Here is a 23,618-nt window from a genome sequence, read left to right as displayed (position 1 = left end):
ATGTCAAATGTCAAAGAAAAACTTATTTAAAAACCATTGAAAACAGTTTGGCTGAAGCTGAAGCTGAAGTTTTTGGAAAAAGTGATGACAATTTGTTGGGAATTTTAGAATATTTTGCATCTAAAGGTTATGGATATCCCAGATGCCAGATTATTGCAAATAGATGAAATAAATTTAAATCAATCACGAACTAATGAAGAAGAACAAGAATATTTAGAAGATCAGAAACGTAGAAAAGAAGAGGTAACTATTACAATAGGTTCTGAGTACATTTAAAATGATTTTCTTTTTAGTTACATGTACTATTAGGGGACGTATTAAATGACTATGATGAAAGTACAGTTAATTCCTCTATAGTTTCTGGAATATCTTGCAGTGATACTGAAAATAAGTATCTCCAAGCTAGTAATCAACATGAACAACTGCAAAATCTGTATGAAGTTAGATTGCGAGAATTACAAGTTCTTAGAGAAGAGTACAAAGAAAGGACTGAAGAGTTAACTAAAGAGATCAACACATATAAAAGACAAATGCTATTAATGAAAGCAGAGTTAGAACAAATAAAGGTGTCATATAAAAATAGTGATGATTTATTAGGCATGTATTATAATCATAATGTGCTATTCTTTATTTTAAAACAGCAGTTTCCAAACTTTGTGCACTAATGACCCTCTTATAGGTTCTATAGCATACTATAATACATAGTATGTTCTATTTGCTAGATATATACATCTGTTAATTTTCTGCAGTTACTGTATTACTTTAGTTGATTTGGAACATATACAAAGTATATGTTCCAATTGATAATCTTTGAGTTTTGCTACTTGCTTATTATTTGTCACCTTCATATACTAAATTTTACTATATTAACGTGCAGCACATTCTTTTTGCTGCTGCTTCCAATCCAGTGAATGATTGGACCAGGCCCACTTTTCTTCTTGCTATGCTATCGATGTTGTCCACATATGCTAGTATTTGTAGACTACTATTAATAATGGTTCCCTTTTTGTTATTCCAGATTCTCTAATAGCTGTCTCTAGGGCAATGTTGAATAGAAGGCACTATAGACTATCTCCCTGTTTAAGTCCTATCTGTCTCTACAAAATTCTTGATACTCCGTTCTGTACTCTAACCTTAGATTCTATTGTTAAGAGTGTTTCACCAATTTCACTATGTGTATTGGGATATTGAATTCTACCATGGCGTTGTATAGTGCCTACACTGTCATAGGCACATTTAAAATCCACAAACAAATGTTGAGTATTAATTCCATATTCATATGTTTTTTCCAAAACTTGTCTTATAAGAAACATTTGATGGATAGTTACGTTTTTCTTTGTGAAACCCACACTGGTATTTGCTTATTATGTATTCACAATATCATGATAATTGATAGTAAAGAATATAGGCTAATATTTTGTAGGCTGTGTTTAAGCAGGTAATTTCTCTGTAGTTATCACAGATTGTTTGATCTCATTTCTTGTGAGTAGGTACAATTATACCTATATTCCAGTCTTCCGATTGTTTTACCTGCTTCCACAGCAGTTCTACTAGCCTAATTATATAACCGGTCAGATTTTTTGCCCATGATTTAAAAGCTGAGGAGGAATGCCACCTGTTGCAAAGGCTTTTTTTCTTTCAATTTTTGTCTTGCTTTGGTGGCTTATTTCTCTGTTGGGATGTTATCTTTCTCTCTTTCTGTTCTGTTTGATGATCTCTCCTGTTCTGTTTCTAACTATTAATAATCTAGATGTGAATTCCTTTTCATTCTGGTTAACCTCCTTGTAGAATTTTCACATTTCCATTTGTGTGTTATACTGCTATAAGTCACTAAGGGGTAAAACTACTAGTTTAACATTAAATTCATACTGTTAACGGGCTACAGGTTTATATGAAACTGAAGTGCAAACCGTTTATAAGATGTGTAGTCTATACTTATGCACTACTTAATTAACTCTTACCTCTGATTGCTTGAGGGTTATTATTGTTAAAATAGCAAGTACAGGAGCTAGTAGTAAACTGAGATAAAATTTTCTTTATTTAGTAATTATGTTTGAGCACTTATTCTTAAACCCATGTTTTTATCAGATCAACTACAATATTTTCAATTAACGTGTGCCCACTGGAGAATTTTGCGCTTCTCTCAGAGGATGTTCCTGACTTTGGGAACAGCTGTTTTAAAGTATTTAACATTAGGTATTAAATTTACAATAGTAGTATTATTGTATACCAATTTATGATAAATGTATGATCTCAGACACTAAGGAGAATACTTAATCCTAACAATCTAGAAATTGAAATAGTGATTGGTAGTTTGATATTTTGGATTAAACTAAGTAATCTTATAATCCTTCTCAGGAAAAAAAATCCTTCTCATTTAAATTTTACCATGTTCACAGTTAAATATATTAATAGTATTTCTCAGTCTTTAAAAGAGAAAACAGGAAACATTATTTTCCATCTTTAGCTCCATTTGCCCATTGATATGCTAGAGTTATACCTAAGTTTTTTGTTATTTTTTCATTAAATTTTTCCATTATTGTCAACTCTTAAATTATTTTCATCTCTTTAAACATCCTCTAATTTTTTAGTATTAGATTTCTCTTATGTCTTTAGAGCAAATATTTTTGTATGTTTTTTTCTCTTTGCAATTTGGCTTTTTTATTGAACAGTAAATTCTGATAACTTTACTTGATCTATTGGCTGTATCATATCATTTTCATTAATTTTTATAGGTATTGTGTGTGGTAAATATATTTTTGTTTGGTTGATTATATATATTTGTTGCAGTTGAGAAGACAAGTACCCTTAAGGATTTAGAAGCTGTGTTAGAAAGTAAAGAGCAACAGATTCAAAATTACGAGAAAAATATTCAGGATGTAAGTATCAATTAAAACAAATTCCTTATCACTTTTATTACAATGTTCTTGATTTTTTCACCAATCATGTTTTTTGTATTGGGGGCTTTGGTTGGGACCTACTAGCCAGTCTTTGTTGGATTTATGAATTAATTAAGTGTCATAATTATGTTACAACTTAGACATAAAAAATTTAAGTTAGTTTTACTTGGACCATTTGATATTGAAGCAGTCAAATTTGATCAAAAAGTGTTTGTATATAAACAAGATGTTGAGATTCTCAAACTTCCACAGCAAACTCTGTGTAACTCTCTACTTAATTTGATAGCTACTTTGCTATGGACTCTAAGTTCCTCACCACATCTGTAAATAATTATTAGAAGAATCATACAAAGGAACTTTCTTTTATTTCCGGTTAATAATTTTACAATTTAAGTTTACAGTTTATAATGTGTTGATAAAGTGCATATAATGGGTTCTGCAAAAATAATACAATTAATATCTATTGGAGGACTTATCTGAAATAAATTAAATTATTATATAATTCAGTACTTTTTATTTTTAACAATAAATCACTTAAAACTTTTGTTTTCAACACTCCCACAAAATTTATTTTAAATTATTATGACTACCAGCTGTTTCGGCAGTGCCTTTCTCAAGTGATCTATTTTTGGCATGTGTTTACACTTTATAGTCTTTAACTGAATAAGTTGAGGAGCAGAGAACTGTTTATCTCATGTTGGTCATTGAGAATTATATCTGTATATTTTTTAATTTGTTAATTTCCATAAATTCTAATAAAGATAGCTTACGGCCTTTCTTTTGAATGTGAAGAATTTGAAATTCGTCATTAAAAGAATGATTATGGTCTAGACCAGAATATGACCTTAGAATATGTACTAATGTTCCCATTCTACTACAACTTCAGTACGGATTATCTATAATTTTGATTTTCTGCTTATATAGAAAATAAATAACTATACATATTATTTAGATTAGTTGCAGTGCTAAATATATCAGAAACCAAACAAAATTGACTAACAACAGGATAAATAGTCAATCGATATACTAGAACTTAGCATATTTTTCCTCTTTTCCTCCTCTTCCTTATTGAATCTCTGCAAATTACCAGTTTTATCTTTATACACCTGCCCCTTGCACCATGTTTAGATCATACCATACACCATCTCTTTCAGACTGCTTTTCCCTATCCTACTGATAATGTATCTCAAGAAATTCTCACTACTTTTTCTTTCTTTTCTTTCTTACTTTGCTTCCTTGTATGTGTAAGAGTGTTTTTTCAGCTGTTCCGCGTCTCCAGGTGGTGGATAGGGGAACGCCTAGGATAGGACTGGTGGGTAGTTGGGAAATAAAAATACCAACCGTGAACCAAAACAGACTAAGATATGGCAACCCTAACAGAAGAGTCCCTGGCCCTCTAGGTTTAGGGTTGGGGTAGAGGCAGATAACCTCTTCCTGTAAAAAAGAATATGTTACGGAACCTCAGGAACTATTAGCTGGACGGAACTCACGACGACGACTCTGCAAACGAAAAATGGAATTGAGATTAGAAACATGGAATGCCTAAACCCTGTACCGGACTGGAGCACTCTCATCTTTACTAGACATAGTGAACACGTACAAAGTAGATGTTTTAGCGCTGCAGGAAATGCGGTGGACGGGAACTGGCACTCTCTTGATAAGAGAACCCATTCCATATATTATAGCTACAATGAAAGCCACCACATGGATGGGGTAGGATTTATTGTAAACCAAAGAACAAAAGGCCTTATTATTGACTTTAAAGCCTACAGTCAAAGAATGTGCTATTTGCGCTTAAAAGGGAAATTCTTTAATTACAGTTTGATCAATGCACATGCCCCAACTGATGACAAACCAGAGGAGATAAAAGAACAGTTCTTCGAAGATCTGGAGCAAGCCTATAGAAGATGTCCTAGAAATGACATTAAGATTGTATTGCGAGTTTTCATGCCCACAATAGGAAATCATAGCCTACATAACATCAGTAGCGATAATGGATTACGGCTGATAAACTTAGCAGCAGCACTAAATATGACAGTCGCTAGCACCTATTTTGAACACAAGAGCATACACCAGCTAACTTGGACCTCTCCTGATGGAAGAACAAGAGTCAGATTGATCACATCTTAATATGGATTTAAGACACGGAACAGACGTAATAAACTGCAGAATTTATAAAGGCGCAAACATTGACTCAGATCATTGCCTGTGATTTCAACATTGAGATCATCATTTTGCAACCCTGAAACAAATTTTAGAAAAATACTGGAATATGGTATAGATACTCATCACATATTTATAGACTACAAAGAGAGATACACTCTGTGAATAGAAGAGAAGTGTTCAAAGCAATGAAAGAGCTAGGAATACTAAATCAGTTGGTAAATTTAACAAAACTAATTCTTGAAAGTTGAATGTAAAATACGAATTATATATTCGCATTCAGGGGGAACTGTCTGAACCTTTTAAAACAAATAACGGGCTGTGCTAGGGAGACCCTCTCTTCTGTATACTGTTCAATCTGGCTCTGGAAAAAGTAATATGTATGTCACAAATCACAACCATTGGTTTAATATATAATAAATCAGTGCAAATCCTTGCCTATGCTGATGATATCAATATTGTTGGAAGAACGGAAAACGCTGTACGAGAGGCGTATGTAGCATTATAAATGGGTTTAAACACCAACAACATGTGATAAACACCAACAAAACGAATTATATAAAAATAAGCACGCAACCACAAATCCTACGACTACTTGTTATAGAAAATGATGAATCGAAGCAGTTAACGAATTTGTATACCTGGGAGCGCTCCTTAACATTGAAAATAATACTACCGCAGAATTTGCATGGCCAACAGATGCTATTTTGGGCTCAATCTCCTCCTTAAATCCACAATTATATTGAGAAATCCAAAAATAAAACTAGAAATCAATAATACGCTTAGTCCTAACATATGGTTCAGAGACCTAACAAAAAGAAATGGAAACATATTAGGATGTTTCGAAACAAAAATACTAAGGCGAATCTATGGAGAAGTGAATGACAATGGAGTGTGCAAAAGATGATACAATTTCGAACTTTATAGAATATACCAGTAACCAGATATCGTAAAACATATTTAGATAGGACGTTTGAGGTGGATAGGACATGTAATGCGGATGGAACAAAATGAACCAGCTAGAAAAATGCTCCTCGATAGACCCATTAGTCGGAGAAGAGGAAGACCCAGAACAAGGTTCCTTGATAACATCGATGAAGACATGAGAAATATGAGAATACGTGCTTGGCGAAGGAAGGCGATGGATAGTGACGATTGGAGAGAAATTCTTAAAGAGGCTAGGACCCACGTAGGGATGTAAAGCCAGAATGATGATGATGGTACAAGAAAATTACAAATTCTCTTGTTTTGAAATTGTAGTGGTAAGTATTTACTGAAAAAATATTAACAATAACACTCTTTTTTTCTTGATGAGAAAATTTTTCTTGATGAGAAAATGAAAACATATTAACTTAGATTGTAATCAAGAATTAGATCCATACCCATGATCACTATCGTCGGTATCTTCATTTGGATTGTAAATGATGACTGGGTTTATTGCTTCGAAGCGATTTTCAAGCATCCAACATTCGTCTATTAACTTTTCAATTAAAGAAGTAGCAGTATTTAGTGCTTTTTGCCATGTTTGCATATGCGTCATTGCAACCGTTCCGTCCAATTTAGTTATATCGTGTAAGTTTTGCATATTCCCCAAATATGTTCAATGGGATTGAATTTACAATGGTAAGGGGGCAGTCTTAACACAGCTTGTCCAAAACTATGTATAACCTCGTGTACGATAAATATTTTTGATTGTTCATTCCTTTTGGCTAACTATAGTAATTCCGGCTTTAAAGAATCCTGAGGAAATGAAATATTTTCATTCGTTAACGATTCTTTTATTTTATTTACTGTCCAGGAATTTTTTGGTTGCTTATTTAAATTTTTCGAATGGTATGGGTATATTATCGAAAACTGTAACAGATGGTTCATGTACACTTGTTAGAAGTTTTTCTTTCAATTGTTTCACAAACATATCCGTATTCATATTTTATTCTAGCAAAGTACTTTCGTACTTATGATGTACAGTAGAGTGGACCAATGGCTACCGAGTGTCTAGCGATAACCTATTAACTACCGAGCGTAATCTTTAATTTTAATCGGATACCCCCGATTAAAATTAAAGATCATTCATAAACCTCCAACATAAAACCAATAAAATCCATAAAACTTAAATCAATAAATTGTTGAGTAACTGAACTTTTTTTTTTCGTCTTTTATGTGGGAGAGTGGTCCAAATGTTCGAAACATACCTCGGTCTTAGAAGCTCGGCAGAACCGCCTTATATAATCTGTTACGCAGGATTCCTCCAACGTAGCCACGATGATATCCGAGACCGCACGCAGGTATTGTTCGGACACCATCGCCGTCAATGCCAGAGACCTATCTGCTAAAAAAAACACCCTCCTTAGCGGTGAATTACCGGCATGATCGCCCTGATTGGAACCAGATTTTCTTACTACTACTACTGAATTCATCTCTCCCTCTGTTCTCCTTACGTTCTCCTCACATTATCTCTGAACTGCTCTCCACCGATCTGACAACCTAAGCATCTCCTCCACAGTTCCGTGATTTATTACACCCTACTTCCTAGCTCTCTCTCAAGCAGGTTCCTCTCATCTATCCATCTATCGCATACCAATAGAGTGTGTGAGTAAAGGTATGTCCTGTGAGCATCTGCGTCAGGAAGTAATCCAAACGCCGGTGCTCGCAGCCAGCCATCTTCTCAGATTAGGAATCAACTACTTCGTTCACTGCGCCAACCCTCTCATCTCATCCCATTCCTCTTGCCACACCATTATGGACCTCCCCCTTTCTTTTTTTTTAAACGTTCTGTTGCTATGTCTTCATTTCTTCTCTCGTATATTCTTCCTCTTTCCTTCACTAGCACGTGCATCGGAATACACCCGGTGATAACTCCCAGCGCCTCGGCAGAGACTGTTCTGTATGCACATGCCACCCTCAATAGACTTCCTATCTGCTCGGATGAGCTGCTTTCTGTACGCCTTTGTTAAAACTGCAGTACTCCAGACAGGAGCAGGGTAGAGGACGATCGATTGCATAACAGAATGAAGGGCCTTCCTACTCTGAGTTTTGGGCCCTCCGATGTTGGGCATGATCCCCCCAACGCGGCGGATCTCACCGCAGCTCTTTGAGTCACCCCCTTTACGTGCTGCCCCCACCCTTCCGTTTTGACTCAGAGTCATTCCTAAATACCTCACGCATTTCTTTGGAACCACTCTCTTTCCTGCACATTTGAATGTTATCCCGTCCCTTTTCCTTGGTACCTTGAGAACTATAGCCTCGGTATTACCCGCAGCCAGTTCTAGCTCATGCATTTTTATTGATTCCTCGTCTTTACTCTTACTCCTTTTGCCACTACTTTTGTTGCACATCCTTGTCTTGATACTACTAAATTCCTGACTTGCTCCGCAATTTTACTGCCTCCATCTAATTCCAGGACCACACCTTCTTGTCTGGTTTGTCTAACTTTGTTTATGACGACATCATCTCTTTCTCCTAGCTCTTCCCTTAACTCTTTTACAAGTTCAGCATAGGGCTTGTCCTTCGGTTTTGTGATGATTACCATACCTTTCTTTTCTGTGACTATTTGCCTTTTCTTAAACGTTTTGCCATATATTTTTGCCGTTACCTTCTTTCCTCTTGCTGCCCACTCTAGCACTTTTTTTGATTTTTTCTACTCCTGGTGCTGCTATCCCTATCTTTTCTCTACCCATTCGTTCCATACCGTCGAATAGCTTCCTGGCTGCTGACAGAACTTTAACAGCCATTGGTTCTTCTCCTCTCATTTGTTTCAGCTTGTGGACATATTTTTTTGATGTCCTCTCTCTCTTCCCTTTTCCACTACTATACATGTTATTTGAGACATAGTCCCAATTTCTACATTTTCATCTTCTTCCAGGTATAATCCGGGAATGTCTGGGTACCTTGCACTAAAATCCCCCTTCACTCTTGCGTCAGCAGCATCCTCTGTTACCAATATTGCCACATCGTCCGGTGCCTCCAAAATTAATTTTTCGCAGATGGTTACCTTATCATAAACCTCCTCTGATCATTGTTGATCTAATACTTCAATTATTTCGTCGGTACTTTCTGCCGTCTCCATTTCCTTATGTAATTCCTCGATCCTTCTTCTTTGTAATTCTGGACCCTTTTCGCAATTTACTTCTAACTGTGTTCCTACGCACCTCGTAGTTGTCGCTACAGTTATTTTTGTTTGCGTCCGTATTGTTGTTACGCATCTTCTTATACTTTGCCTTTTTTAAATATCCTCTATAGCACTATACATTAACTCTCTAATGTTTCTTTCCATTTCGCACCAAATCTGCCGTACGTTTGGGGGAAGGTATGCACTTTCACATGGGGGAGTGAGTAACTGAACTAGTACTTAAAAATATTCACATGCAGTTTATTAACCAAATTAAACTGCATCAATTAAAACAAAAGTTTATTTTTGAAATTTGAAAAATGGAAAGTTTTTAATGAAAATTAATGTTTATACTCTCCCATTATTCATGATTTTTTTTCTTTTTTTAATTAAAGAAGTCCGTTAAAGTAACTATTTCATCTAATAAGGTGTGCTAGGAATTTTTTGTATTGTATGATCCAGACAATGAATCTGTCAAAATATTTTCAAGTTTTACTTATGTTTCTTAAGTTTTTCTCATGAAATTAAATTTTTTAGACTGAAAACGATAATTATGTACAGTCCATCTAATTTAGATAACGATTTACGTCATTATATACGTCAGAGATTGAAGTTGACATAGTTGCCAAAGTATAAAAAAATCCTGAATCCATTTTAAATCAAATAGGTCACATAATTATTAATATACTCTTTACAACGACTATTTAAATTCTTACATGACATTTTTGAAATAAAACACACTAATTTTGTTCTAAAAAGAACAGATTTTATTAAATATGTAAAAATATAAAACAAGAGGTATTCATTGCGTTAGGCTTTCACGGCCATCGTCTAACTTATTAAACTGTTTATTCGGGCTGTTGGGCCGTTGTCTTCTGTTGAGATTTGTTCTCGACGTTTCGCCCCTAGTGTTGGCGAAACGTCGAGAACAAATCTCAACAGAAGACAACGGCCCAACAGCCCGAATAAACAGTTTAATAAGAGGTATTCACTTTAAAATTTAAAATAATAAAGTACAAAAAGTGTCAACACCGCAACTGTCAAATAAGTGTTACCAATTTATGCCAAAATTTTACCTTCGTTCAATTACAGTTACAGTGTGTTCCGAACAAATGTTCTTGATAAAAACGCTTTATAATGCATTTATACAAATTAAATGAAACATATTATTGTGTATTTCTTTAAGTTAACATTAATAGAAATTTTTAAATATTAGTTCTACGCGTATATAATAAAATATGTCTAGTGGCTGTAATGCCAGTGTACTCGGTAAAGTGATTCTAAAAAAGAACACACCTACACCCTAAATATTTCATGTTGGTATCATGTGACGTCACAGGCTATGACGCCGATGACGTACATCGTTAACTAAATTAGATGAAGTTTAGGTTTCGTTGAAAAGAACTTAAAACCATTTAATAAGGTATACTTGTCATTTGATCACATTTAAAAGAGTCTTACAAAATGGCGTCAGTCCATTATTTTGCATTAAATCACTGAAAGGTCATAAAAACTATGAACAGATGACTTGATTCAGTTACCAAGAAATTAGTTATAACACGCGTGTTGTAGACGAACACAGTTATTTAAGATTTGTAATCAGATGATGTTAAATGTCTCCAAAACAGATTTTTTATTAATAAACGAAGTTTTTTAGATGCAGCTGGAAATAGTAACCTATAAAACTACAATAAATGACTTATATATACAAATGCAAGATGGAAGAAATCCTTTTAACAAATATAATAAACAGTTTATTTCTGAGGAATATAAAAATGCCAATAAAGAACAAATTAATAGACTGGAAGAACTTCTCGAGGAAAAAAATAAAAGTGTTAAAACATTGGTGAGTTTTTCATACCATTACAAATAAAATAATTTGAAAAAAGCTACTTTTAAATCTCTAGCATTTTAATAATCAAATCTCATAATTAAACTTGTGCCTAAATATTTATAATAAATTAGTCAATGCAACTTAGCCGATTTTTTCCTTTTTTGCCTGTGCGTATTTACATTCGAATATATAATGTATTTTGAGAGCAAAAAGACGGCGGTCTCTGCTGTCTAGACCAAGTGAATTTAATATTCCCATCACTTCGTCATATTTTATTCTATCGAACGCTTGCTAATAATCAACAAAACACACACATATTACAATTTATATCTCTATATCGATGAGAGTAAACTTGTATTGCAAAAAGTGTCTCTTGACTACCCAATGCACTTATATACCATTTTTCAAAGTAAAACACTTGCACGTCACGATTTATACAAAGTGTCACTTGTATTTAAAATTTCCAGAACATCAACCTAAAGGTCGTGGCATATTATCGTGCACGTTGCGTTTCCAGCACAAAGCGTTTAGTTTCCAAAAAATATCATTTAAATGGTTTTAAATATGAACAACGCACACTGTCCGGAACATAGCGTTTCAGGCACTTAACGCTTCCGTTCAGTATATTCGAAAACAATATTTTACTGATGCCGACGGCTACGTAACAAGCCGTAACCGGTTGGTAAGGATAATGTGCATTAGATGTTCGTCATTTTCTCCTTGTTTATTTAGGTATTTGTTTGATTTTGATACAGAGTATGTATTTAAAAAAATAAGTTTCGAGGCTATTTTGTCATTTATGCATGTGTTTTTATTGCTTTGTGACAATTAATCACGGAAGTGATTAACAATTAGGACTTTTGTATGGAAGTGATACCTCTTCTTTTTAAAAATAGTTTTTGGTTTGATATGTGCTTTTCGTTAAATGTAGTATTTTGTTTTTTAACTGAAGGTGAAATTAAATTTAAAACATATTTAAACTGAATCCTATTCATTCTAAAATGTCCATAATATTTTTTATCGTCATCAATTAATTCTCTGTATAAAGTCCAGTATTCACATTCCTTCTTCCTTTGGATGTACTTCAAACCTTCTTTTTAACACAGTTTTTCATTCTTCATCGTTAAGTAGAAGAGCAATTGCACGTAATTTTTGTCGAGAAAAGCGAGATCATATCTGCACCGAACCAAACTGAAACATTCTATGTATGAAAATGTGATCGCGCAATGCGCGCAGCCCAATTCAGACATGAATTCAGACAACTATGGAAAGTGGTTACAAGAACATTTATTACCTAATTTACCTGCTAACTCGGTATTAGTTTTTGATAACGCACCTTATCACAGCATTCAGTTGGAGCGGGCGCCTACATCAAACTCAAACAAAAATCAAATGATAGAATGGTTAATGCAGAAAAATATTTCATTTACACCTAGTGCTTTAAAACCTGAACTGTATGAAATAATTAAATATCATAAACCTCATCATGTAAAATACAAATTCGACGAAATTCTACGTGCGCATGGCCATATTCCTTTACGTTTACCTCCTTACCATCCTGACCTAAACCCTATTGAACTAAGTAATATGGGCTACAGTCAAAAATAATATAAGGCAGAAAAACGTTACATTTAAGCTAGCTGACGTACAAAAACTCGCCGAGGAAGAATTCACTAATATTGATGCAAATGAGTGGAGAAAACGATGTTACCATGTCATTAAGAAGGAAGATGAGTATATGGACAGCGAGATAGTTGCTGATAACGCCACGCAAATAGCTCCAATTATTATAAATCTTGACAGTGACTCTTCCAGTACAGAGTTTTCTTCTTCTGAAGATGAAGATGAAGAAAATTATTAACAATCAATTTATTTTCAAATAGATACCACTTTTCAACACGGGTACTTGTTTTAGTGGTATAATAAAACCAAAATATTAAAATTAAATAATTACTGTGTTGCATTTATTTATACAATATCCTCCATTTAATTTGAAACACAATATCAACGTAGATTTGTGAATTAAATTCAGTCATTATTGTATAATTTGTTTACTAAGTTAAATAAATATTATAAACCAATGGCTTACTATTTAAATTGAATAAAACAAAATTACAATTTTATCTTTCTAATAATATATTAAAGCTTGCGAAAAATATTACTTTTTTAATTGTGTAATAATTATTTGACCTATACCGCTACGCTACTGAATATACTTATCAGAAATAGTAAACCAATAGGATGAATCATAGGGCATAAACATAATTTCTCTGTGACGTTGTGCGTACTCTCTCGCCAAGTTAGCTGGCGATGATTGTAAATTTGGTTCAATTCACACAAGATCTTGACTTTGTGTTAATTACTTTTACAATAAATAATTTTGTCTACAGTGGTGATATATTTCTAGGCAATAATTATGGTGAGGGTGACTTGCTTCAATTACAGTTTTCTATAGATGGACAGATATTTTACATCGAGAACTTGTATGTGAACGAGGGTGAAACGATGGAAGTGTTCGTAGAAGATGACTATTTTACCTTTGGTACTATGTACATTGTTTTCACGCCTACTGTCAACAATGCTATAATGATTCTCTAATGATTTAATGGTTCTATTATATGTATTTTTTACCGTAAAAGTGTAAAATAATAAAAACATGAAATTTTTAAAATTTTTATTTCGTATTTTTTCTTTTTTTTTTTGGTGGTGGTGTTGTTGTTGATGGTAGAGGCTCCTCTTCATACTTCAGCTCTTCCTCCGCCTCATGCTCCTCCGCCGTCTGCGCAATATCGGTGTCTAATCTGAAACAAAAGACACATTATAATATATATATTTCAGCACCTTTAATACTTACTCATACAGACCTGGCTCGCCCACGAGTTCCAGGATGTCTCTATAAAACAATAACAATAATTATAAACGTAATAAAATAACGTTATATACATAACACTTGTGAGCGAGACTCAGTATGTATATTCTAAGCAAAATATTATTTCGCAAAAAAAAGAGACAAAAGATTTTTAATGTTTTTAGACAACATAGAACGTTTTAGACAACGCTAAGAACCACAGAAAAAGAGACGATAGATTTACTATATAATTTCTTTATTATTATATGCTGTATACTTTAGTCATATAGGAAAAAACACATAATAGACCCTAACCTTCAAATATTACTGAAAAAATATATACATGACAGGAAGGTAAGGAGAAAGGAGCAATGGTAAAGGAATAGGTAAATAGGTATTCCCACCAACCACCCGTGCCAGTTAAACTGGCACTACAACATCTCGTTCAAAATAGGTTAAATATAGGATTAAAAACAATTAACAAAAAAAAACCGGTATAAGTATCAAATTTAGAGTTCGACGATAGTGCTTAGTCACGGTACAGCTGAAAGTAAAAAACCATTGAAAATCCTCTCATAAATACCAAATATGTTTCTCTCTCTGCGTTACAGGGCTATTTAAAGAAAACAAAATCATTGTATCAGTACAAAACTTTTGAGAAAAATATAGACCAAACTCCACAAAGAGAAGCACTAAGAAAATTTTACAAAACTGAACGTGGGATAGTGATACGAAAATCATACAGACATTCCCTTAAGCTAAAGACGAACCTGAAAACACCAAGCTAAAAAAATATCTCATACGTCGAACTTCCTCCGCAAATAAAAAGAAAGAAGGCATGTATTAATGTTAAGAATGATGACGAAGCATGCTTTGCAAGGGCCGTTGGATCAGCGTTATACCATGTTACTGAGCACCCACAAAGAGTGTCAAAATACCCCCACTACTCTAACGTGTTAAAGTTGAAGGGAATTCAGTGGCCTATGACCATAAAACAAATTCCTAACTTTGAAAAGCAGAATGATATTTCAATAAACGTATATTACCTAAAAAAAGATGCACATTTTACGACCCTCCCAACCTTCTTAACAAAGAACAAGAAGGATAAACATTTAAACTTGCTATTAATTCAAGATAAATATGACGAGCAATCATTACGTTTGGATAAAAAGCCTATCTCGCCTTCTCGCCAACCAATTAAGCAAAGAAAAGAAAACAAAATATTTCTGCAATGCCTGCCTTCATTATTTTCGATGGGAGGAAAAGTTAAATATTCATAAGGAATGTTGCACAGGTCGATCGGATGTTATCTGTGATAGGTGTGTACAACCGTTTTCATCGGCTGTTCAGCTGGAAGCTCACATCAAAGATTGTTTGAGAATTAACGAAAGAGCCATTAAAATGCCTGAGGAAAGTAATAAAATGTTAAAATATAAAAATTTTCGCAATAAGATTAATCACACCATCTGTTGGTAATGTTCTGTTTGTCTATATTTTGAATTATTTTCCGATGTCTTTGTTCGTTTTCCCTAAAACTTTTGGTTTGACAGAGGCTAAAAAGGGTTACTTCCCACATTATTTCAATGTGCCTGAGAACGAGCACTATGTTGGGATTTTACCCTACCCTATATATTATGGCCCCAATACATTGAAAAGCAAACAAAGGGATGAATTTTTAAAATGGCACGTTAATAGAGTGGCTGAGAACTACATCTTTGATTTTCAAAGGGATTTACATGCCTATTGCGACTCAGATGTTGATATTTTTGCTACTGACAGAAGCTGAAAGGTCTAAGAATGAACCGAAAACACAGCTAAAGACAACAAAAGTACTAATGAAGAACCTGCCAACACCAAGCTAGAAAACCGTCTTTAAAGGCAGAGAAAAAGCTGATCAAAGCGGAAAAATGTAAGTATAGACGGATTTTTTCCAACAGAATATGGAAATCTAGAATACCGGGCCAAACAGCGGATCCTTCTCTTAAATTCAACTCTAACAAAATCTTGAAAGCATCACTTGAAATGGTGATGAATATGCAACCACAAAAACTAATAGATAAACTACAGCCATAAGACCGTATAAATAACACCAAAAAAAAATAATACGTCAGGAAGGTAAGGAGAAAGGAGCAATGGTAAAGGAAACATAAATAGGTATTCCCACCAACCACCCCTGCCAGACAATAGCCTACAGTACAACATCTCGTAACAGTATCTCAGTAAAAATAGGGTAACAAATGTCCAGCAAAATACGTGTACAAGTTCTGTATAGACCCGAAAAAAAAGGTGTCACTAAAGGTCAAATATTTCGTACAAAGATATTTAAAGAATATCCTCCACCAAAAAAAAATAGTTAAGTACAAACATGAAAATAGGGTTACATACAAGAAAGAGGATAGCATAACACTACCTATAGAAAGTAATGCCATTCTACACGAAGTAGATAAAACAAATGGTGATAGAACTCTTCACTTTACACTTCATGCTGCACAAAGTACACGAACAGAAAATAGTAAAGTAACAAAGAAGTATTTACGAAACATAAATATTGTTCAATATATAGTCAGATATAGACAATTCTAAGAACCATAGGAAAAGAGACGATAGATTTACTATATAATTTTCTTATTATACGCTGTATACGTTAGTCATATAGGACAAAAAAACACATAATAGACCCTAACCGTCAAAGATTACTGAAAAATATACACACGATAGAAAGTCGTTCTCATCTGCTGTGTACAGGTCAATACAGTGAGTTTTTAACGGTTCATATTGAGGAGACCTGATTGTTGTGTGTGACCATAAAGGATGAAACGAGTGACCTCATCTCGTTTCTCGTTAATCAGTTTGACCAAAAAAAAATATTTGTCTATAAAAACATATAGCTTGTAGATAACTATTATATATAATTAAAACCGTGGCAATAAATCTGACGCATAAGGACATAGGGCCGATTTTGACTGATGCGGATATTGTTTGTAGTAGAAAACCTCATATACTTTAAATATGTCGTAACCAACGTAGTAAAAAAAATAAATCTTTATAAAAACACACATATAATTCAACCATTAAACCCTTGTTGAATTAAATACCAACTTACGAACAACAGCCAGAAGTAGCTTTGAAAAGAACCTTTTTAAGTTAATGAATAATGCAGTGTTCGGTAAAAATAACCATCTTTTACGAACACTTCCATCGTTTCACCCTCGTTCACATACAAGTTCTCGATGTAAAATATCTGTCCATCTATAGAAAACTGTAATTGAAGCAAGTCACCCTCACCATAATTATTGCCTAGTCACATCTCACCACTGTAGACGAAATTATTTATTGCAAAGATTGAAATCTAACAATCTAACCTAATACATTTACCATCTTAAGGCACACTTTGACCTTTGACAGTGTTAATGGCGCATGCGTGAAATAATCAATTAGGGTGGGGGAAGCTGTACTAGTAGATAAATTTAACGACTTCGTAAGGACTCTTTTAGTCTAGTGAGACAGTTTCGAGAGTTCAGTTCTTTGTTCTTAAGCATTCAGTTAAAATATGTCTATTTTGTCAAAAAGCAACTATCTGGCTCTTTTGAGTGTCAACGACATGAATGCTCTTTCGCCAGAGGATATGGCAAAGGATTACGAAGAGTTACCAAGAGAATGGTATCATTTAACCTTAAATGAGAGTGACTTTTCTCTTCTAGTATGTGCTTCTAATGTAAAATGGTATTCTATTTGCCGATGTCATTTAGTAGCAGACGACGGAAGTACTGCACACGAACACCTCCATGCATTAATTCACTTTACAGGTGGATCCACAATGTTGGCTTACAAGAAGAAAATACAACGTTCAGGGAAAAGACTACATCCAAAAACTACCTTTAAAAAAATTATTTGTTTGGACCATTGTGTTGGTGTTTTGAGATACATTACCTGTGCTGATGGTCAAAAACCCCTTCGTCGAGATGGAGATGGACTTTTGGATAAACCTCACTCTCATTACGAGAGAAGAGTATTTAAATCAGAATGGTTGCATTCGAGAGGAAAGTTCTGTGCAGGTATACGTAATGAAATTTCTACCTTAGCGAGCAGAGGCGTTAACAATTTAGAAAAATATACATCAGAGCATGAACTACACGTAAAATCAACCTGCAAGTGTGAAAGAGGTGAGGAAGGTATTAGAAAAAAAGATGAAGCAAATGAAAAGAGAAGAAAATTTTACAAAACTAAACGTGGGATAGCGATACGAAAATCATACAAAGAAAAAATGGTTAAAAAACGTAACATAATTGCTGAACTAATGAATTTAGGTTTAAATAAAAAGGCCGAACTGCAAAGAGAAACTATTTTAAAATTGTTAGATCTATTATAATTTTTAATAAATAATACGTAACATTTTGGTATTTTATTTCATAACAAAAAAACACTTTTTGAATGTGGTAATCGTTGCAATTTTATTTAGAATAGGTCAGTCCAAGCTAGACTGTATCATGTCTAACAGAGAATTGCCCCATTTAATTTGTATTGAATTTTCGTCCAAGGTTGACTCAAATGTCCACAGGACTCCACTGTCCAAGGTAGACTTTTCGTTTTCCATGCTTTTTATATGTGTGTCCAGGATCCTATACGTTGAGCCGTTTAGACGTTACAAGCTTAGTGCCGTTTTGGCAATGTCTTTGCGTTTTATTTTTATCTTAACATATTCGTTACCCCTCCCCTTTTCATCGATACCTTGCATGTTGTTGTACGCTGACCCGTTTGGACGTCTCTGCGGTTTGTACACGGATTGCTTCGTCATGACCATCTTTGATAAATACTTTTTTTTTATACCTATTGACGCCTACCTAATTCAAATGACCGATTGGACTAGTAGTCTGGGCGTCTAGTCATGAACGTATGGGTCGGGGGTTCGAGTCCTACACATGGTAGAATTTTTTATTTATTTAATAAATAATACTTTGATTAAAAACTGCCGAGTTTGTGGTCGGAATCTGGGGAAATTTGAGATACGGGGCTGGGGAAATTTGCCCTATTCTCCATAAAACCGGAACAGTTTTTCCCTAGATCTGGGGACAAAAAGTGGGCTTAAGTGTCTCCCTTTCTACTGGCGGGAAACAAACAAGGCCAAGCGCACGCAGCATGCACGCTACTTGCAAAGACGCAAGTGTGCGTCGAGGATTACCAGCAATGAATACGCCTCATCAGTTCCTCTGCAATGTTGTTATCAGACGTAACTAAGGATCCTAAACATGTAAAAATGTTTTTATGATTTAATTTCTGTAGATTTTGTTAGCTGCCTTATTTAGCTGCCTTATAGTGTACGCATACTAACTGCTCTACCTACTACTCCAAACCATTCTAGAGCCAGTAATCTAAAGCGCCTATCTTGACGCTCTGTGGTACGCCTTGGTTGACCAGTTGGTCTTCTTCGTGTTCCTCTACCTTCGTTTGTCCATACACAACAGACACGCATAATCGTCATTGCTGTACAATGAACACGACGGCCAATTTCGCAATACGATAAGCCCATATCCCTATACGCAATAATTCTAAATCCTGTCAAAATCGCTAACATGGTAATTTTGGTGTCTGCAAACTCATTCATTTTTTTGCACTGAATACAATTAGACTGAGGAATAACAACTAAAAATTTCTATATGAACCGGTTTTCACAAATCGGTCTCTTCACAAAAAAATTTAAAGATAAAACTTTATTTTTACAAAAAGTAGAAAAGATAAAACATTGATATTGTTATCATAGCATGTTGTAAATATAGTCATTCCGTTGCCAAAAAATTAAGTTCAAGAAATTATTTCTTCTGGGTTTAAAACTTCTAATGAGTATATTTTATTTTGACCTGATTTATTTTAGGGTCATTATTTGGTGCAGCTCGTTGTATTTGAAAAAATGCCTTTATCGCTTCTCTTCTATGTCAACATTATCTGTAAATTCTAGTATACGCTCACTTTTATTAATTATTGTTGCTCGAATATTGACTGTTGTGTCTCTTATATTTTTTCGAGCATGTTGAACAAGATGCTTGATAGGGCGTCTCCCTGAAGTAGTCCCTTTTTCACATCTATTGTTTCCGTTAATTCCTTTTGTAACCATCACCATTATAGATCTATTTAAATTCTTTATGTTTTAGGAGAAAGCAAACTTGATTATTGAAGAAGAACTAAATAAATTGAGAATAAGGGACAGCGACAATAGGAATACGATAGAGGTCCTTCAAAGGAATTTCGACAGTGCTCAAACGCAGAGTGTACAGTTAATTGCTGAATTAGAAGCTGTAACAAACGAAATGAGACATTTAGAAGGTATATGTTCAATAAAAATCGTATTTAATTCAAAATAAACCGACTTCTTATGACGCCTTCTACCTATAGAAGATGACGGTGCAATTTGTCATTATTATTATAACGGTGCCTGTAGCACCAAAAATTTCTTTCAGATTATTGATTAGACAGGAGGAAGATAGCTCGCACTCTTTGCAGCTGATCTCTCATATTATGCATTTTTTTGTAGGTAGTATGACCGCTAACCAACTGCTTTCGAGTTCCAACTAACTAACCAACTGTGGAGTTCTATAATTTTCAGGACTCAATTCCAGAACCTGTCTCTTCTCCCATTTCACTTCATGAACACCATATTATTTAATATCTGGCTATACAGCTGTACGTTATGTTTTCGAGGAAAACGTGTGTTGCTGTGATTGATTTAGTTTTTTGGGTAGTATTTAGGTTGTGTGATCTAGGAACACTACACTACATTGGGTATATTAGCAGCAAAAACAAAAATTGATGTATCCTTTTCCATAATGACCATAAAGTATAAAAGGCAGCATAAAGAAGTTAAAAACCTGATGTGAAATTTCTTTGTTGTACTTTACCTGCTTCCACTATATACATGCTGGTTCTTTAAATAGAATAGACTGTTCCCCAATAATAACCAAACACTGGCAGGTTTTTCAGCAATCAAAAACAAAAAAAAAAACGAATGTATTCACTGCCTTACTTCGACAAACAGACGAAGAAGAAATTTTTACTCAACTTTTAACGCAGTAAACTGTGGAAGAATATCAGGAATACCGGTTTATTTGAAAGCTTGGTCGGTACTGAAACTCAATTCCCACACATCAACGCAATTGTAGCAGGAATTCGCCCACGGGCTAAAAGTGTTCCACTTAGCGGGTCATTCTCACCCGATCTCCGATATACGCTATTTGTGATTATCTGCTAAACTCAATGTTTACACAGAAAACGTTTTAAACAGGACACAACTGGTTTAATTAAATCTTGTACAAATAAACACCTAGGGAAGGCCTTCTCTTTCGGAATTAAAATATTTATGATAAAAACTAACGTTAAAATTTATTAGCAGAAGACGCCTTATACAGGGTAGAATAAAAGGTACTACTTTCTGAATTCAAAATGAATTTGAACTACGTGAATTAAAACTTACAGGATTTTTGGATCGTTACAATTGTCAGTAAAGGTCATTTTAAGCAGGGTTGACAACTGTTCATTAGATACATTTTATATACCTGAAATAATTAATATAATTCATTATTCTACACTGAAATGAAAACATATCGTTTTTTTTTTAGAAAGAGTACAAAATATGTATGAAAATCCCCCTAGAAGCGAGCGCCCATCATATGTAAGTACCTTAAGCCTGTTTGAGACCAATCAGTTTAGTTGATTCAGCCATTGATGATCTATATAACGAGTAGTACGGTGACACGATGCAAATGAAAATACCAGCGATATAGTTTTCCTGTTATAATTGGTTGTGGGTCATTTTAAAGACAAATAATATACTATGATTTTTCTTGGTGTCTAAGTTAAAGTTAACTTCGTGTAATCGAATAATCTGTCTTCTGCACCTCAAAAATATTGACAATATCATTTTAAAGTCATCTACTTTTAAATGCATAATATATGTTTGAATTTTCAATATGAACGAAGCAGATAAAAGTAAAATACATATTAGAAGATTTTTTCTATTACATACCAATACATAGTAAAAAAATCTTTTGAAATTTATCCAAATGATCTCTGCATTAAATTTATTAGTGAGTTAGATTTCTTAGTCATCTCATTGATGTGTGTTTTCCATTTTAAATCAGCAGTGATGGTAATTCCCAAATCTCTCTGCTTCATAACTAGCTGAAATAAATATTTGTACTTTAGATTATTTTGGAATGTCACCATATTGCAGTAATGGGTTTCTCTATATGTTTCCATCATCTGCAAATGATTAGTTTTTTTTGTCTTGCTAGACAACTTTATCGAAGGCTTTATTATAGGAATCCTTGGAACATAAAAGTAAGTGCGAATAACGCTTTACAGGTGCCTAGACCATTTCGAAATTCGAATTGAGTTTCGGTGATATCCTATTCTAACTTTCTGTGAGCTATATATTATAGTGGATATTCTGATAGAACAAACCGATATGGTGTGGCCATAATGGTAAGCAAGGAAATAGATAAATCCGTACTTGGTTTCACCCCGCTTTCGAATCGCATTATAATGCTACAAAAGAACACCAATATGGGGAAAATGAATGTTATTCAAGTATATGCACCAACAGCTGACAAGGAGGAACAAGAAATAGAACTTCCTCTGCCACAAAGTGGGCGAGGAAGTGTGGAGAGTTGTGTTGGAATGTATGGATTGGGAGAGCGAAATGAGCGTGGTGAAAGACTCATTCAGATGTGCCAAACAGAAGAACTGGTAGTTATGAATACAATGCTTAAATTACCAAATCGCCGGCTCTACACGTGGAAAGCTCCTGGAGGCAACAAAGACAGAATTATAAGAAATCAGATAGATTACATCTGATAAGGAACAGGTACAAGAACTCTATTACAGTAGTGAAGACAGTAAACTCGGACCACAACCCAGTAGTAGCAAATATGAATGTAAGATTGAGAAAACCAATAATGAAAAGATCTAGACCACAAATATACATTGATAAACTAAGAGAATCAAATACATACCAAGAAACACGAAATAAAATAAATCAGAGTATCCAAGAAATAAAACAACAAAATAAGAACACTACAGATATTGAAACAAAATGGAAGAATATAAAGAACACAATAGAGACTGTGGGACGGAAAACATTAACATTTACAAAAGCTGCCAAACAAGAATGGATGGCACAAGAAATTCTCGAAAAGATGGACGAAAGAAGAATACATAAAGACAAAAATAAAATTAAATATCAAGAAATTAATAAACAAATAAAACAGAAAATAAAACAAGCTAAGGAAACATGGATGTCCATTAAATGTCAAGAAATTGAGGAATGTGAGGCAAGGTATGACACTTTCAACACCCATAAGAAGGTTAAAGAAATGATTTCAGGAAATCTTAACAAACCAATCGGGATATTAACAAATGCAGATGGTACCACTATAACTGAAACGCAAGACAAATTACGTAGATGGAAAAAATACATTGAACACCTATTTTATGACCAAAAAGTAGAACAATTAGAAGTTGACGGAGAAATCACGGGACCAGAAATAATGAAAGAGGAAGTTATTTATGCCATAAAACACACAAAAGGTAGAAAAGCTCCAGGACCCGATAATATACCAATTAAACTATTGAAGATAATTGATGAAGATAGTATTGATGTCTTGGTAGACCTTTTTAACTCCATATACAAGACGGGACATATACCCACAGAATGGCTTCTCTCAACTTTTGTAACGATTCCAAAAATCACAAATGCTAAAGATTGCAATGACTATC

At 34.1% G+C, this 23,618-nt stretch overlaps 1 protein-coding gene across 2 annotated transcripts in view; it reads left to right on the top strand.

The window, feature by feature from the left end:
- LOC140432340 (uncharacterized) overlaps window positions 1-23,618 on the top strand; it is a 49,647-nt gene continuing 26,029 nt past the window's right edge. The window contains exons 1-6 of one of the 2 annotated variants that reach the window (XM_072520174.1): window positions 1-243; window positions 294-597; window positions 2,791-2,879; window positions 10,829-11,017; window positions 20,000-20,171; window positions 21,461-21,513. In XM_072520174.1, coding sequence (XP_072376275.1) covers window positions 130-243; window positions 294-597; window positions 2,791-2,879; window positions 10,829-11,017; window positions 20,000-20,171; window positions 21,461-21,513 — 921 coding nt within the window. In that variant the 5' untranslated portion in view covers window positions 1-129. The remainder of the gene's footprint in view (window positions 244-293; window positions 598-2,790; window positions 2,880-10,828; window positions 11,018-19,999; window positions 20,172-21,460; window positions 21,514-23,618) is intronic. The other variant, XM_072520175.1, reaches the window with a different exon arrangement.

Source organism: Diabrotica undecimpunctata, chromosome 1 (assembly GCF_040954645.1).
Source record: "Diabrotica undecimpunctata isolate CICGRU chromosome 1, icDiaUnde3, whole genome shotgun sequence".
In the NCBI taxonomy this organism is placed as follows: Eukaryota; Metazoa; Arthropoda; class Insecta; order Coleoptera; family Chrysomelidae; genus Diabrotica; species Diabrotica undecimpunctata.
Note: the sequence above shows the minus strand (reverse complement) of the source record. Positions and strands in the feature narration are given on the sequence as shown.